At 43.9% G+C, this 16,343-nt stretch overlaps 1 protein-coding gene across 1 annotated transcript in view; it reads right to left on the bottom strand.

The window, feature by feature from the left end:
* LOC147623879 (kinesin-like protein KIN-14I) overlaps window positions 1-13,024 on the bottom strand; it is a 102,751-nt gene extending 89,727 nt beyond the window's left edge. Inside the window, exons 1-8 of the mRNA XM_086820520.1 lie at window positions 12,929-13,024; window positions 12,638-12,819; window positions 12,118-12,233; window positions 11,879-11,981; window positions 11,621-11,773; window positions 11,356-11,502; window positions 11,015-11,224; window positions 10,734-10,898 (exon numbers count right to left, since the gene is read on the bottom strand). Of these exons, the coding sequence (XP_086676646.1) occupies window positions 10,734-10,898; window positions 11,015-11,224; window positions 11,356-11,502; window positions 11,621-11,773; window positions 11,879-11,981; window positions 12,118-12,233; window positions 12,638-12,819; window positions 12,929-13,016 (1,164 nt within the window). The 5' untranslated portion in view covers window positions 13,017-13,024. The remainder of the gene's footprint in view (window positions 1-10,733; window positions 10,899-11,014; window positions 11,225-11,355; window positions 11,503-11,620; window positions 11,774-11,878; window positions 11,982-12,117; window positions 12,234-12,637; window positions 12,820-12,928) is intronic.
* Between the last annotated feature and the right edge of the window lie 3,319 nt (window positions 13,025-16,343).

Here is a 16,343-nt window from a genome sequence, read left to right as displayed (position 1 = left end):
GTTAGAGGCGCGCCTCGTAACAACTATGATTCTAGTTAAGAATGCGAACATCAAGCAAGTCCTCCCCCCGGACTAGGAGCTGGAGTCCTCTCAAACCAACCTCCTCTGCCGTCAAATACATGCTCATAGCCTCCGCAAAGAAGAGAAAAAGAAAAGGGGCGAGGGGACACCCCTGTCGGACTGATCTGGTCAGCTCAAAACTCGGCCCCCGTCCTCCTGCAATCAACACCTGACTACGAGCTGTGGAGTACAGAGCCGCAACCCCTCTGATCCATCCTGGCTCAAAGCCCACGCGAAGCATAGTGCCCTCTAAGAAACCCCAATCAACTCTATCGTATGCCTTCTCAAAGTCGAGAAGCATCACGACCAAGTCCTCGCCAAGAAATCTGGTTCGGGCCGTTGCCTCCCAGAAAGTAAAGATGTTGTCAAGGATACTGCGCTCCTTGACGAATCCTGTCTGGGTAGCATGAATCAACTCCCCCAAAAAGGGCTGGATCCTCAAACTCAAGGCCTTTGCCAAGACCTTGTAGACAGTGTTGAGAATCGTAATAGGCCTCCAATGCCGAATATCATCTGATACTCCCTCCCCCTTGGGGATAAGAAAGATCAAGCCCTCTGAAAAGCTCTGTGGCATCACCCCAGTGTCCAAAACATACTGAAAGCCCCTGCGGAGGCCTGGCCCCAAAAGGTCCCAATAGCGCATAAAAAAGGCCGGCGTCAGTCCGTCCTCCCCTGGGCAACTATGTCGCGGTAGGACCCTCAAGGCCTCGGCAAGCTCAATCTCTGAAAGAGGCGCACCAAGAACTGTACGCATACGATCTGTGACCCTCCTCTGCACATGGGCCCACACAGTCTGTCTGCAAGCATCTCTGTCCTCTAAGAAGACCAACTAGTGGTTTTTGTTGGAATTAGGATTAGGGTTGCAACAATGCACACACACAAGATAGAGAAGCTTGAGAGCATACAAACTCACTAGATTAGAATAAACAAATGTGTGCCACATACAAAAGATAAGTACACACCCCAAAATGAGTAGATAAGAGAGTGTACATACGCACAGGGGAAAAAACCTCCTAGTGAGGGAAAAAGTGTCCCGACGGTCCTAAGTGTGTTCATACACATCACTACCATATAATGCTACAAATCCCTCCCTGGAGTGATGATGTGAACATGTACAGGGTATGGCCGATCAATCCTGAAAAGGAAGTAAGCCAAAGCTTTACGAAAAGCTTCGAACTTTTCACGAGAAAGAGCCTTCGTGAATAAATCTGCCATGTTGTCATGTGTAGACACATAGACCAAGCTGATCTCTGCAACACAAAGTCTTTCCCTGACATAGTAATAATGCACCTCAATGTGCTTAGTGCGAGCATGAAACACTGGGTTCCTATCAACTACTAACGCGCTCTGGCTGTCAATGAAAATCATAGTGCTAGACGACTGTCCAACACCCAAATCAGCCATTAGACGTCTGAGCCACACACACTCAACTGTAGGTGTAAAAGCTACCCTCTACTCAGCTTCACAGATGGAAGTGGCCACTGTAGGATGCTTCTTGCTGAGCCATGATATACATGAATCACAAAGGCAAAAGAAGCAAAACCCACTAGTGGACACTCATGTGTCATAACATCCAGCCCAATCTGAATCACTGAAAGCATGCAGCTATGACTCACCCCCCTTTGGATAAAATAATCCAAAATATTGAGTGCCCTGTAAATAGCGGAAAACCCGCTTAACAGCCTGCCAATGCTTCGTACCTGGACTATGTATAAATCTGCTCAACTGTGAGACCGCATACTGTATATCTGGCCTCGCGTTAAACACATAAAGAAGGGATCCAACAACCTGCTGATACAAACTAGCATCAAAAGAGTCTCCTGCATCTTGAAGACTAAGTCAACAAGTACCTGTCTCCATAGGTGTAGCCACAGGTTTACAGTCTTCAAGATTAAACCTCTTCAATAGCTTCTGTATATATTTAGACTGCAGCATAACAATGCCATCATTGCGCTGCATAAACTGAATCCCCAAATAGTAATGCAAGGGCTCCAAATCTAACATCTCAAATGATGACTGCAAATCAGCCTTAAAGACTGAAATCTGATCTATATCGGGTCCCGTGAGCAACATGTCATCAACGTATAGAACAATGACCAAAAATGTGTCCTTACTCCTCTTCACATAGAGGGTACTCTTTGTTGGACTGTTGCAAAAATCAATTGCAACCAAGTATGTATGAATCTTCTTATACCATGCTCTAGGAGCCTGCTTAGACCATAAAGAACCTTTTTCAACCTACATACTTTAGACTTTTCTCCTTTCACAGCAAAACCAAGAGACTGCAATACATTCACCTCCTCATGTAAATCACCATTCAAGAATGCAATCTTAATGTCCAATTGATGTACATTCCACCCATGATGTGCTGCCAAAGCAATGAGACACCTAATGGTAGTAATACGAGATGTAGATGCAAAGGTCTCATCATAATCAATGCCCTTTTGCTGGGCATACCCCTTTGCAACAAGTCTAGTCTTGTAGCGATCAATGCTACCATCTGCTTTGCATTTTAACTTGTAAACCCACTTAGTACCAATGGCCTTCTTGCCATGAGGTAAATGTGTCAAATACCAGGTGTCATTCTTGAGTATAGAGTTATACTCATCTTGCATAACATGCATCCAATGATCATCATCCTGTGCTTCCTCAAAGGAAACAGGTTCCTCCTCATTACATAAAGTACAAATACCAGGTGTCATTCTTGAGTATAGAGTTATACTCATCTTGCATAACATGCATCCAATGATCATCATCCTGTGCTTCCTCAAAGGAAACAGGTTCCTCCTCATTACATAAAGTATAAATGAGAACATGATCCACATGAGAATAATCAGCATGATGAGAACCTCCACGAGTTATGCTAGATAAAAGAGCTGCCAACTTTGTATCCCTCAATGTCTGCACAAGCAATTTTGGCATACGCCTAGATTCCTCTATGGTTGCTCTCTCCTCATCCACTACATCCTCAATAATTGCCTCATCAAAAGGCTGATTTGCAAGCTGATTTTGCACCTGCAAAGGCTGAATTTCAGCACTTGGTTGAGCATTCAATTGCTCTACATATGGCTGCCCTCCATTAAACAAAGGTAGGAGCGAATCAAACATGTACTGTGAGTATACATTCTGCTGTTTTTTGCATGAAAGCATGCGTTGAATTGAGTTTTCGACGAAAAAAACATCTCTACTTACCAAAATCCTCTTTGAGGCCGGATGGTAGAATCTATATCCCTTGCTTTCTGAACTGTAATCCACAAATATGCATTTAGCTGCCTTATCATCAAGCTTACTGCGTTGTTGCTCAGGCACGAGAGCATAAGCAAGATAACCAATGTCACGTGCACACCCATCAAGTGTACAAGTGGCATGGCATCATCAAGCATTAATCAGGACATTTAAGTATTATTCAAGCATATATCAGCATAAGCATGGAGGTGTTTCAGCACCAACATCAGCACCTTAGTCTTCATGACCATGTAAGGCATTCATTTGCATCAGGTCGGGGTTGTTAGCACCAGCCGACAGCACATTAGCACCAGCCGACAGCATGGTATGGGCAGCCGACAGCCTTCTAGGCATTTATGACAAGTCGTGAGCATCTGAGGGGCTGGCCGACTGCAGCAAACTGGCCGACCAGCAGCCAAGTTCACGTATATATAGAAGCGCATCCATTCAGTCCAGCATATGTCAGTTCAGTTCATAGATCTCAGTTCAGCGCATAGATCATCCATCCAGTTCAGCGCATAGATTCTCCATCTCCTCAGCGTTTCCCTCCCAAGCAACAAGGAGAGTATCAGTTCAGCGTTAGTTCATCAACATTTCAGCATACAGATAGCATCGCATCAGTTCCCAGCATTCCCTTCAGCGTTTCCTTTCCAGGAGACAAGGGAAAGTCAGTGGGACAGCAGTTCATCCAGCATATAGGCAGCATATTCAGCATATAGTTCATCATTCCTACCTCCTACATAGAGGGAAGCCGTCATCGAAGGGTGGACCTTAGCATTGGAGCAAGGAACAGTCCTCAGCATCAGCATTCAGCCCATCCATCTCATCCCGAGAAGGATCCTCATCTAGGACAGCATCATAGATCTATTTAGATCTCATTGTAAACCCATTCATCTAATATAGCTGCATTGCATTGCATTGACACTATTTGTCTATCTCTTAAGCATCATTAAGTGAAGTTTAGTTAGCCTAAGGTTGTGTTTACGACGGTCAATTCTCTCACATGTCACATTGGTATCAGAGCGTTACAGGGTAACCACCAGCCTTAGATCATTTTCATTCCATCAGTCATTCAGTCAGACATCATGTTGATTGCTTCCGAATAGTTAAACCCAGTTCTCAAAATCTTAGAGGGCATCCTTACGGATTTTCCCTTAGGCATGCATTAGTAACCCATCCATTTGCATTCTTGCACAGCATATAGGATTGCACATGGCTTGCATAGCAGTCACCTTAGCAGTCAGTCTTGCATCTGCAAGGCATACATGTTGAACTCTCTGGGGAAGAATGACATCCATCATCAAAGGAGTACATAAAGTTTTGGGCTTCAACTGGCAGCAGCAAGGGGTTCTCTTCCACAGAAGAAGACGGAAGTTTGATCCAAACATCGCCTCAGGAGGTTCAGAGTTTCAGGAACGACGGAGATGGTGGGTGAAAGGATTCCACAAACAAGTCAGGGGTGACTCGGGTACTTCCAAGCAGTTTTAGCAGCATTTGCCATTCAGTTCCCGTAGTAGACAAGTCTTTGGCTCAAAGGATTCAACTCCTACAGTCGACCTCAATCCTGGCAGAAGAAGTCAGAAGGGGGCAATGGTTTCAGTAGAGAAGGATCACCAGAGGAGTCGAAAGGTTGCCAGGTATACCACCTAGCAACAATTTAGCAGAGGGGAATGTCACGTGCACACCCATCAAGTGTACAAGTGGCATGGCATCATCAAGCATTAATCAAGACATTTAAGTATTATTCAGGCATGTATCAGCATAAGCATGGGGGTGTTTCAGCACCAACTTCAACACCTTAGTCTTCATGACCATGTAAGGCATTCATTTGCATCAGATCGGGGTTGTTAGCACCAGGCGACAGCACATTAGCACCAGCCGACAGCATGGTATGGGCACCCGACAACTTTCTAGGCATTTATGACAAGTCGTGAGCATCTTGGGGGCTGGCCGACCAGCAGCCAGGTTCACGTATATATAGAAGCGCATCCATTCAGTCCAGCATATCTCAGTTCAGTTCATAGATCTCAGTTCAGCGCATAGATCATCCATCCAGTTCAGCACATAGATCATCCATCTCCTCAGCATTTCCCTCCCAGGCAACAAGGAGAGCATCAGTTCAGCGTTATTTCATCAGCATTTCAGCATACAGATAGCATCACATCAGTTCCAAGCATTCCCTTCAGCGTTTCCTTTCCAGGCGACAAGGGAAAGTCAGTGGCACAGCAGTTCATCCAGCATATAGTCATCATAGGCAGCATATTCAGCATATAAGTCATCATTCCTACCTCCTACATAGAGGGAAGCCGGCATCGAAGGGTGGACCTCAGCATTGGAGCAAGGAACAATCCTCATCTTCAGCATTCAGCCCATCCATCTCATCCCGAGAAGGATCTTCATCTAGGACAGGATCATAGATCTATTTAGATCTCATTGTAAACCCATTCATCTAATATAGCTGCATTGCATTGACACTATTTGTCTATCTCTTAAGCATCATTAAGTGCAGTTTAGTTAGCCTAAGGTTGTGTTTACGACGGTCAATCCCTCACATGTCACATTTTGTCCACCCTTCGATGCCGGCTTCCCTCTATGTAGGAGGTAGGAATGATGAACTATATGCTGAATATGCTGCCTATATGTTGGATGAACTGCTGTCCCATTGACTTTCCCTTGTCTCTTGGGAAGGAAACGCTGAAGGGAATGCTTGGAACTGATGCGACGCTGTCTGTATGCTGAAACGCTGATGTACTGAAGCTGAACTAATGCTCTCCTTGTTGCCTGGGAAGGAAACGCTGAGGAGATGGATGATCTATGCGTTGCTGAACTGAGAGATGATGGACTAAATGGATGCGCTTCTATTTATATGGGAACATGGCTGCTGGTCGGCCAGTTTGCTGCAGTCGGCCAGCCCCCCAGATGCTCACGACTTGTCATAAATGCCTAGAAGGCTGTCGGCTGCCCATACCATGCTGTCAGCTGGTGCTAATGTGCTGTCGGCTCGTGCTAACAACCCCGACCTGATGCAACTAAATGCTTATGAAGGCTAAGGTACTGATGTTGGTGCTGAAACACCCCTATATACATGCTTATGCTGATATATCCCTGAATAATGCTTAAAGGTCCTGATTAATGCTTGATGATGCCATGCCACTTGTACACCTAATGGGTGTGCACGTGACATTCCCCTCTGCTAAACTGTTGCTAGGTTGGCAACCCTTTCGACTCCTCTGGTGATCCTTTTCCACTGAAACCACTGCCCCCTTCTGACTTCTTCTGCCGGGATTGAGGTCGACTGTAGGAGTTGAAACCTTTGAGCCAAAGACTTGTCTACTGCGGGAACTAAATGGCAAATGCTGCTAAAACTGCTTGGAAATACCTGAGTCACCCCTAACCTGTCTGTGGAATCCTTTCACCTACCATCTCCGTCGTTCCTGAAACTCTGAACCTCCTTGAGGCAATGTTGGAGCCAACTTCCGTCTTCTTCTGTGGAAGAGAACCCCCTGCTGCTGCCAATTGAAGCCCAAAACTTTATGTACTCCTTTGATGATGGATGTCATTCTTCCCCAGAGAATTCATGGACAAACATGTATGCCTTGCAGATGCAAGACTGACTGCTAAGATGTCTGCTATGCAAGCCATGTGCAACCCTATATACTGTGCAAGAATGCAGATGGATGGGTTACTAATGCATGCCTAAGGGAAAATCCCTAAAGATGGCCTGCAAGATTTTGAGAACTGGGTTTAACTGTGTGTCTTTGTCAGGCCTATAGTACCCATGTCCATCAGTTTTCCAACCTTGCAGCACCTCTTACCGACTTGCTCAAGGGGGTGAAGACTCGCAAGCAAAAAGTCTCAGTTACAGGCAAGGCGCTTGATGCATTCTGTGCACTCCAGAAAGCTGCCTCAAAAGCACCTGTATTAAAGTTAGCATCATGGGACGAACCTTTCGAGGTCATCACCGATGCCAGCAATGTAGCCATTGGTGCAGTCCTCCAGCAGGACAATAGACCCGTGGCATATTACAGTAGAAAGTTGGATGTCGCCAAAAAGAATTATTCGGTATATGACAAAGAGCTTTTAGGTGTGATCACAACGCTCAAGCATTGGAAGCCTTTTCTTTATGGACAGGCTTTCACAGTGAAAACAGGCCACCAAGCACTTAAGTGCTTCAGACTATGCCAAGTGCCCAGTGGATTGATCGACAGGCCAGGTGGAGTCAAATCTTCCAACAGTTTGGAGGTATGATTGAATACATCCCTGGTAAGCATAACCCAGTAGCAGATGCTCTTAGTCAAAAGTCCAGCATCTAGGCAGTCCAAGAATCTACCATTCTCGAAATCACGGGGAAGGACTTAGATAGTATGAAAGACCCGATGCCCGATGAGCATGGCATGGCAGGAATCCATCCTTTGAAATTGATATCACAGTGGATTCACGGGGAAGGACTTAGATAGTATGAAACACACAAATGAGCAACAGAAAGCTTCCTGCCATACCAAGCTTCATAAGGAGTTTTAGATGGCAAGGCCTTGGTAAGGCATTTGTTCAACACAGTTTACGCACATAGTTGCCTCTAACCAAAAACCATGAGGTAAATCTTGGCCTTTCACCATACATCGTGCCATCTCCATGAGAGACCTGTTCTTCCTCTCAGCCACACCATTTTGCTGAGGTGTGTATGGCACTGTACATTGATGCCTTATGCCTTTTTCAGCCATATATGCATGAAATTCATTGGACATATACTCCCCTCCTTGATCTGGAACGAAGGGTGCCAACTTTACATTCACATGCATTTTCAGCCATGGATACAAAGTATCTAAAACACATAAAAACCTCTGACTTCTGTTTTAATGGATACACCGAGCTATATCTAGAGTAATCATCAATAAAAGTGACGAAGTAGAGATATCCCCCAGTAGATGGTATCCTCATAGGACCACATACATCACTATGTACAAGCTATAATTTCTTAACAGCTCTCACAGATCCATCCTTTGGAAATGATACCCGATGCATACATGTCTACCAGGGGTCTCAAGAGTTGGCAACTCAGACACCATATCATGCCTTTGAAGGTGTAACAAACTGCCATAATTCAGATGGCCAAATCGTGCATGCTATAATTCTGCATCACTCATAGCATGAGTCGTAGAGACTAAGCAAGCATCATGCTGCAACTTCTTAAATACATCCATATTGTATAGGCCATGAAACAAGGTACCTGAGACAATGATAGAATAACCATCATTTCTATCCTGAACTTTACATCTGTCATCCACAAATTTCACCATCAAGCCTGATAAGGCTAAGGCTGAAACGCAAGTTCTTCTTAATGCCTGGAACATATAAAACTTTAGAAAGAGTAAATGCACCCCCATTTGCAGCAGTGAGCACAACTCTACCATCTCCTTTGACAGGATATGAGGAACCATTTGCACATGTGACAGTTCCTACACTTGGAGGGACAGATTCCAAAGATGAGGACAATTTTTTTTGTGAAGTAATGTGCTTACGCACCACTGTAAAAGTACCAAGCATCAAATTCTGCCACTGACATGCATACATCATGAACAGAAGAGTCATAACTGCAATGTACACTCCATGCCCAATCATCTTGAGCAAAACTTGCAAATTCCTTCTTCTCTACACTAAGTGAAGATGCATCAGCCACAGCAATACCTGATTCTTTCTTTTTCTCCTTCTCTAGCCTTTTTTTGCACTCATTTATGTAGTGTCCTGGTTTTTTGCAATAGTGACACTTTCCCTTCTTTTTAGGCTTATCACATTCTTTCTCTGCATCCTTACCCTGATTTTGGCTTATAGCCACCATGCAAAGAAGCTTTACCTTTGCCTTTCTGACTAGCAACAAAAGCTTGGTCACCAACTCGCATAATAGATCTGGTTTGCCTAGACTGCTCTTCTTGCAAGAGTACTGAAACTAGCTCATCAAATGTAAGGACATTTGGATTTCCCTTCATCATGAGTCTAAGGATAGAGGCAAAACTTTGAAAAGAATCCAACAATGCATTGAGAACTGTGGACACCAATGTACTATCAGGATATATCCCATCCACACTAGCGAGCTGCTCCTTAAAATCTTAGATCTTGGTCAAGAAGTTGTCCAATGAGTCTCCCTTATTCATGTGCTTAGACTCCAACTGTTTGCGCAGATATGCAACACGTGCTTCATTGCGCACCTGGTATAATGTAGCAAGTGCATCCCATGCCTGTTTTGAAGTCTTACATGACCGAATATAACGAATAATGATTCGCTTCACAGAAAGTGCAAGCAATGCATGTGCCTGTGCATCTCTTCCATCCCATCTCGTTAGAGCAGCAGTGGGAGGTATTGGTGGTGCATGTGGAGGAGCCACATCTGTATCAGATTCTACTTCAGATGTACCTACAATACCTGGTTGCACTAGTAGTTAGGACAAGTTTCACTACCACTAACCACATTCCAAAGGCCTTTAGCAACCAATACATGCCTCATCATATAGGACCACAATGGGTAGTTAGTCCCATCAAGTTTGTCCTCAGCAGCAGACAACATGTTGAATACATCACTACTGCTAGCCATGACTGTCTACCAAATACAAAATCTTACAACATACTGCAAGTACTCAGTATTCACTGAATGCAATCCCAGATGGTTGCCAATTGACTGAATCACTTGCAAAGTGTATGAAAAATAACACAGAGTAGAGAATAGAGCGTTGCTGGCGAAAGTATGATGGTTGATGTTATTGAAGACACTGTAGATGCTGCTGCACACCAAATCTTTGCCGTTGCATAGCCTAAACACCCAAAATCGAGCAGAACCAATCCAATTGACGCCTCTCCAGAATGTCAGTAGAAATCTTGCGGTGCCCAAAACGCGCGCAAATCACGCCGCGGACCCCGAAAAGTTTGTATACTTCGTATACAAAACACTACAGTATATACCTTCTTCTCCTACGAGGGTATCTCAATCGAAGACAGAAAAACAGGATCGTGAGGAGAGAGGCAGACTACTAGATCAAGTGTCAAGGAAACTAGCTCTAATACCAATTGTTGAAATTAGGGTTAGGGTTACAACAATGCACACACACAAGCTAGAGAAGCTTGAGAGCACACAAACTCATTAGATTAGAATAAACAAATGTGTGCGAGATACAAAAGATAAGTTCACACCCCAAAATGAGTAGATAAGAGGGTGTATATACGGGAAAAAACCTCCCAGTGAGAGAAAAAGTGTCCCGGCAGTCCTAATTGTGTTCACACACATCACTACCATATAATGCTACAGTCTTGGACACCTCTGAATACACAAACACCCTGTTACCAAGGGCAAAAAGCTCATAGTGGACATCAACCTCTTCAATTACATTTTTAAATTTGCATTTAAAGCTTTTTAAGAAGATTAAGCATCAACAAAACTAAGTCCCTTGATAGAACTCAACCTGGATTGAGAACTCTTTCACTTCCAAAAGTCTACTTAACATTTCTTTCTCTTCAGTAACTTGAGACAAACTCTTCTGAGTCGCACAAAAAGAGTCTTTTTGACCTTCAAGTTCCTCTTGCAGCTCGGTTTCCCTTTTCACCCGATGTCTAAGATCTTCAGTTAGCTGCAAAGATAGAAAAAAAACCCAAAGATTGCCGGAAAACACTCGTTTCTGGCTATCAAGAAAAAAGTTATGTAAGGAACCAAACAGTACATGCTACAACACATTTAACTGCTTACTTGGTCCATTTGCTTCTGTGCTTCATCAAGAAGTTTTGACATCTCTTGCACGCGTTTCTCATACAGTTCGATACCAGGAGGCTTGATATTCACCACTGTTGAATCGCCGTTACTTTGCATGGCACCGTTGGTAATGAGCCGTGTCTTTGAATACCGCCTCAGCATTACATCATTTATATGTGTCTGAAGAGCGGCACATATCTCCTCTCCCTATACGCAAAACCGTTCACAAAAATGAATGACACCAACCATTCACAAGAATGTGATAGGCAACTAAATATGCCTAGCTCGCAATAGACTACAATACAAGGTCATTGTTGGGGACACATCAGTGCACACACCTGTTTAGTCTCAAACTGAAAGATATGTTGAACACCTGCAACACGCATTTTGAAGAAAACTGCCGTGTGGCTGCTACCAAATTGCATTATGTCGCGAAGCTCTGCTGAGTGCAAATACTCTTTGGGAAAGGGTCGAAAAAAATGGACCTAACCACCCACAAGATAAAACAGCATCAGATGTGAAATTGAAGTAAGCGCGCTACAAAAGCATGTGCATCCTCCATAGGTTAAAAATATTGACTTAATGAAAATAGCAACGACATACCCCACGTGTATTTATCCCAAGCATGATGCGTCCAGGCAAAAGACCAATGGGATCTTCAATTTTGCGAGCACTGAAAAAAACAGAGTTACCATATGGCAGCAGGCGTAACGTACGCAAAAATTGTTGCCGTGCATCGTCCCTTGACAGATGCTCCTGTAAAAATGGTGAAAAAAAAGGTTGCAAATTTTAACATTATGGACCGCTTCTGCCAACTGCACACAAAGTGTTCCGGCCATTCAGCATGCATGTAAATTTTACCAAGGAGTGATAACGCGACAGGATATCACCCTCCCAGTCACGCCTAGCTCGAGTGACTGCCACCTCCTTTGGCAAATAGCGATCTAGCAATGCAGGCCAGCCCCTGCAAGCCAAACAAACAGGCCCTTCAATTTTTTAGTACAATATTTGTAAGATTTCACTTCAAAAAAAAAATTTGACCCTGCTCTCAAAGATTCTGATTTAAAGCTAACCTGCAACCATGGGTTTCCCCCACTTACACGTTATTTTCAGAAATGGCCATAAAACCTATCTCCGCAAATATTTGTAATGCTGCTAGCTGTGCAGCATCGCCCCTTCCAACAGGATAATTCCCAAGTAAATAGTCATGTTGCAGCTGCACTACATTCAGAAAATTTAAAAGAACATTATTTCCAGAACTTAACTAAAACCAAAGTGCAATCTTAACTTCATCAGAGTCTACTCATAAACCTTCAAACCATCAACAGCACAGACTACGTGCTATGACATCCGCACTTACGTTTAAAGCATTTCCACTTTAGTGGACAAATCTTCATGGACGAACAACCATACAGGGTTTTGTATCACTTCTCTGGAGGTGAAGGCATACTCAGCCATGATGAAGCCTAGAACTATAGAGAACACGCACACGCACACGCACTCACATACACCCACACATGCACATTCACTTCACCTAAAACTGTAGAAAAATCAAATCAGCCTGCATATGACACTTACACTTTTGAATCGAACCTAAAAAACTAAATCGACAGTTCAGACCTGCACGAATGAAAGCTGAACAAACATTGGCTCCGCAATGGTTTCATCTGACTCCCGAAAAAGACGCTTTTTGAATATCAGCTTGCACTCAAGTATTTCGCCTTTGCTGCGTTCCTTTGCAGATTTGAAGTCACTAAGTAGATCCCCAACAAATTTGTGATCATCCAAACCTATATATTCTTCTGCAAGTACAGTCAAGAAAGTGAGCTAAGACACATGCATGATATAAAAAACTTTCAAAGTTTGTAGCACTTCATCCACAACGAGAGAAATTTATTTACAGAGACTTACCACTTCCAGTATCCAATGCCTTTGAGCCTGCCAGCACTTTTCTACACTCAAAGAGACTAAAGGTGTTGAGAGTCGAGAGCTTGATCATGGCAGCGATTTCCTGACGTAAAGATTGTGTTCATCTCCTCTCTCTCTATCCTACGTACTTCTCTCTCTCTCTCTCTCTCTCTCTCTCTCTCTCTCTCTCTCTCGATTTGCACAGGCCCCCCATCCTCTATTCGCGCAGCACAAGTGGCACACTGGCGTGAGGCGATGGTGACAGTTCATGAGGCCCAAAAAGCAGGAAAATGGGCTATCTACAAAGATGGTAGGGTCATTATCACTAAGCGCCATCCCAAATAGGGACGCGGGGTCTATGAGACCAGACACCTGAGGTTAGCAGTATGGAACTACAATGGCATGTTGTGGTCGAATCCAGGAGATTTGAGCGAGATTCTCACAGGCAAGGATGTCATTTTCTATACAAAGACTCATCAGAGCCCTGAGAGGGGATTACCATACATAGCCGGGTATAGGTCTAGTACCTCGTGTACTTGCCTAGAGCACGTCTATTTTTGGGTATACTTTCATGAACATGGATTGTCCATACCAATGCTACATTGCATAGCATCTTTATGTGCTTGCTTGCAATTGAAATTGAATGTTGTTCCGAGTAAGGGGACGTCCGCCCGTGATGAACCGTGCATGTATATATCTGCTGACATGGTTATGTGGCTTGTGCATGTGGTAAGTATTGGTCATAAACCTAGCCTTAGGAATTAGCACTAATTTATAAGTGAGTGTGTACACACTTCATTAAGTTTTGGGCGACCATAACTCACTTATAAGTTACGACCAACCCTGTGTTCGCACACACTGATGTCCCAAGGTGGACAAAACCCAATGCCCAACACCCAGACCTTATCCCCTTTGTACAAAGGGAGCAACTAGCCATGTGTCAGCTCTAACTTATACCACAAGACACTTGTCCTCTCTACTTGACACCTAGAGTGGACAACTCACCATCTCTCTCTTCCCTCTCTCTCTAGAAGTAGGCGCTCCCTTCATGAAGCCTTTTTGGCTGTATTTTATGCACTTTCTTCTTCCCAACTCCATATCCAAGCTTGCTAGTGTGTTTCCCAAGCTTCCAAGAGTGTTTCAAGATGGTGTTCACTCTCCCACACACCTAATGACTAAAATTCAGCAAAATAGCTCTCATTTTTGCTGTAATTTGTGGTCTTTTTGCCGAAAACCCTAATTTCAGCCTTCCTTTCTCAAGTTGAACAATAGGGGAAGCTTTCATAGGATTCCCTTCATCCTCTTGAAGACTTCGCGACAAATCGAAGATTTCAACACTCCAAACGCTTTCATCGTGAAGACTTCCACTGTCATCGACTCTCCTTGCAACTAGTACGCTTTGATGCTTAAATATGCAAGCAAGTAGTAAAAGGGAGGAACCGGACTCCATGATCACATACCCTCTGTAGTGTTCTCTTGTCTTACGTGCTCTCTTGCATATTGTTGCTACCATGTGTTGGTGGAACAATAGAGAGCAGATGGTAGGGAACATGGGCACTTGAGAGAGTAGTGTGAGTTGCAAGTCTACACTAACAACCACATTGTTTGCCATACTGTATTCATATGCATTGGTGTGGAAATCTGATCAGAAATGCCCATGACACTATGTACTTGATTCTCCCAAGATCAATAAATTTTATTTGAGGGAGGGGCCGGCCGTTCCGGCTCATTGTGGTCTCTTGTCAATTCAGCAAATTACTTCTTATATTGAGCATGTTGTCCATTAACTCTTGGTGTATTTAAGTGTATTGATTAGCATAGTGTTCAACCACGTTACATTGGTATCAGAGCATATGGTTCTCTTTCACTTCTATCGTGAAAGACGATCACCGCCGCAAACACTAGCTATCTCTACACTTGGAGAACACTATGGACACCATACAGGGAATGTCAGAGATGCTATCACAAGAGGTGAGAACAATGAAATGCATGCTTCCAATGCTTTACAAGATGAACAAACTCATGTGGAACAAACTCATGTGGTGCACATTAGCGAACAGAAACATGTGGGACAACCATCCCGTGACAAAGAGAAAATGCAGGAAGAAGAGTCCATAGCCTTAAGGGCTGAACTTACTCATATGCAAGCTCTCCTTTATGCACAACAAGAAGAATTGAAGATCTACCGCCACGAGGATCCATTGTACATGATCGTTTGAAGGCCAACAAAGCTGAATCTTATATGAATCATACAATGGCAATGATTGCTCAAGAGTTACACATGCAACCGAGGGATGCAACATATGCATACTTGGCTCGTATTAAGGATGCCTATGCAGAAAAGGTAACCATCCCACATGCCTTGGTATCCCCATAGGTGCCCGAACAAGAACTTATGTCTAAGAGGATGAATCCTCATGCTATTGGAGAGGAACTATCAGCAACTTCGTACCATGTAGGAGTACCTTATGTAGCCCGTGAAGGATACAATGTTTATGGCAGTGGTCAAAATGTATGCCAAATGCCATTGCCGACTGAAAATGTACATGCACAACACATGCAACTTTCTGTTGGTGCAAGTATTCCGCGTATCTCTCATGCCACTCATGCCTTCAAGTGTGCTCGTGAGGGAGAGCTATGTTGAAAATGCACCAATGTGTGTTGAGGGCCAGCCATGCCTCATGCTTACAAGGCACATGTATCCATGCCTAATGCATCACCTTTTGTTCCTAAAATGATGCCAGTCACAGGGACTGTCCCAATGGACAACCATGTGGGAAAACATATTGAGATGCAGGCTAATGCATCAAAGTCTCGTGACATTAAAGCCGGAGACAAATCCGTGAAGTTTAACGCATATCATGGGGAATATGATACATCAAAGGCACTTGCTTTTATTACCCAATTTGATATTGCTTTTAGTAATGACGATTTCACTCAGAAATCCATGATCCGGCATGTAAGCATATTCATGAAAGGCACTGCTGCCCATTGGTGGCTCATGGAGAAGCTCTCACCGAATCCTGTTAGATCATGGGAAGAGTTTAAGGAGAGGTTCTATGTGGCAAGTTGCACAAACACATTCAAGGCTATGTGGATCATGAGGACTTTCTTGTAGCACCTTTGAATGGCTGTGATGTATTGCTTGGAAAGCCTTGATACACACGCATTGATCCGTGCAAGGCTTACAAGACCAACACGATCACCTTCATGCATAAAGGCCGATATGGGGGGTGAAAGACAACTATAATATCACACTAGGAAAGACAACACGATCACCTTCATGCATAAAGGCCGATATGGGGGGTGAAAGACAACATGATCACCTTCATGCATAAAGGCCGATATGGGGGGTGAAAGACAACTATCCTATCACACTAGGAGTTCATATTCCGCCAAACCCTCTCACGTGCGTCCA

This window comes from Cibotium barometz, chromosome 26 (genome assembly GCF_041138505.1).
Source record: "Cibotium barometz isolate CiBa-2024 chromosome 26, ASM4113850v1, whole genome shotgun sequence".
Taxonomy (NCBI): domain Eukaryota; kingdom Viridiplantae; phylum Streptophyta; class Polypodiopsida; order Cyatheales; family Cibotiaceae; genus Cibotium; species Cibotium barometz.
The sequence above is the reverse complement of the archived record's forward strand: the minus strand, read 5'-3'. Positions and strand labels throughout refer to the sequence as shown.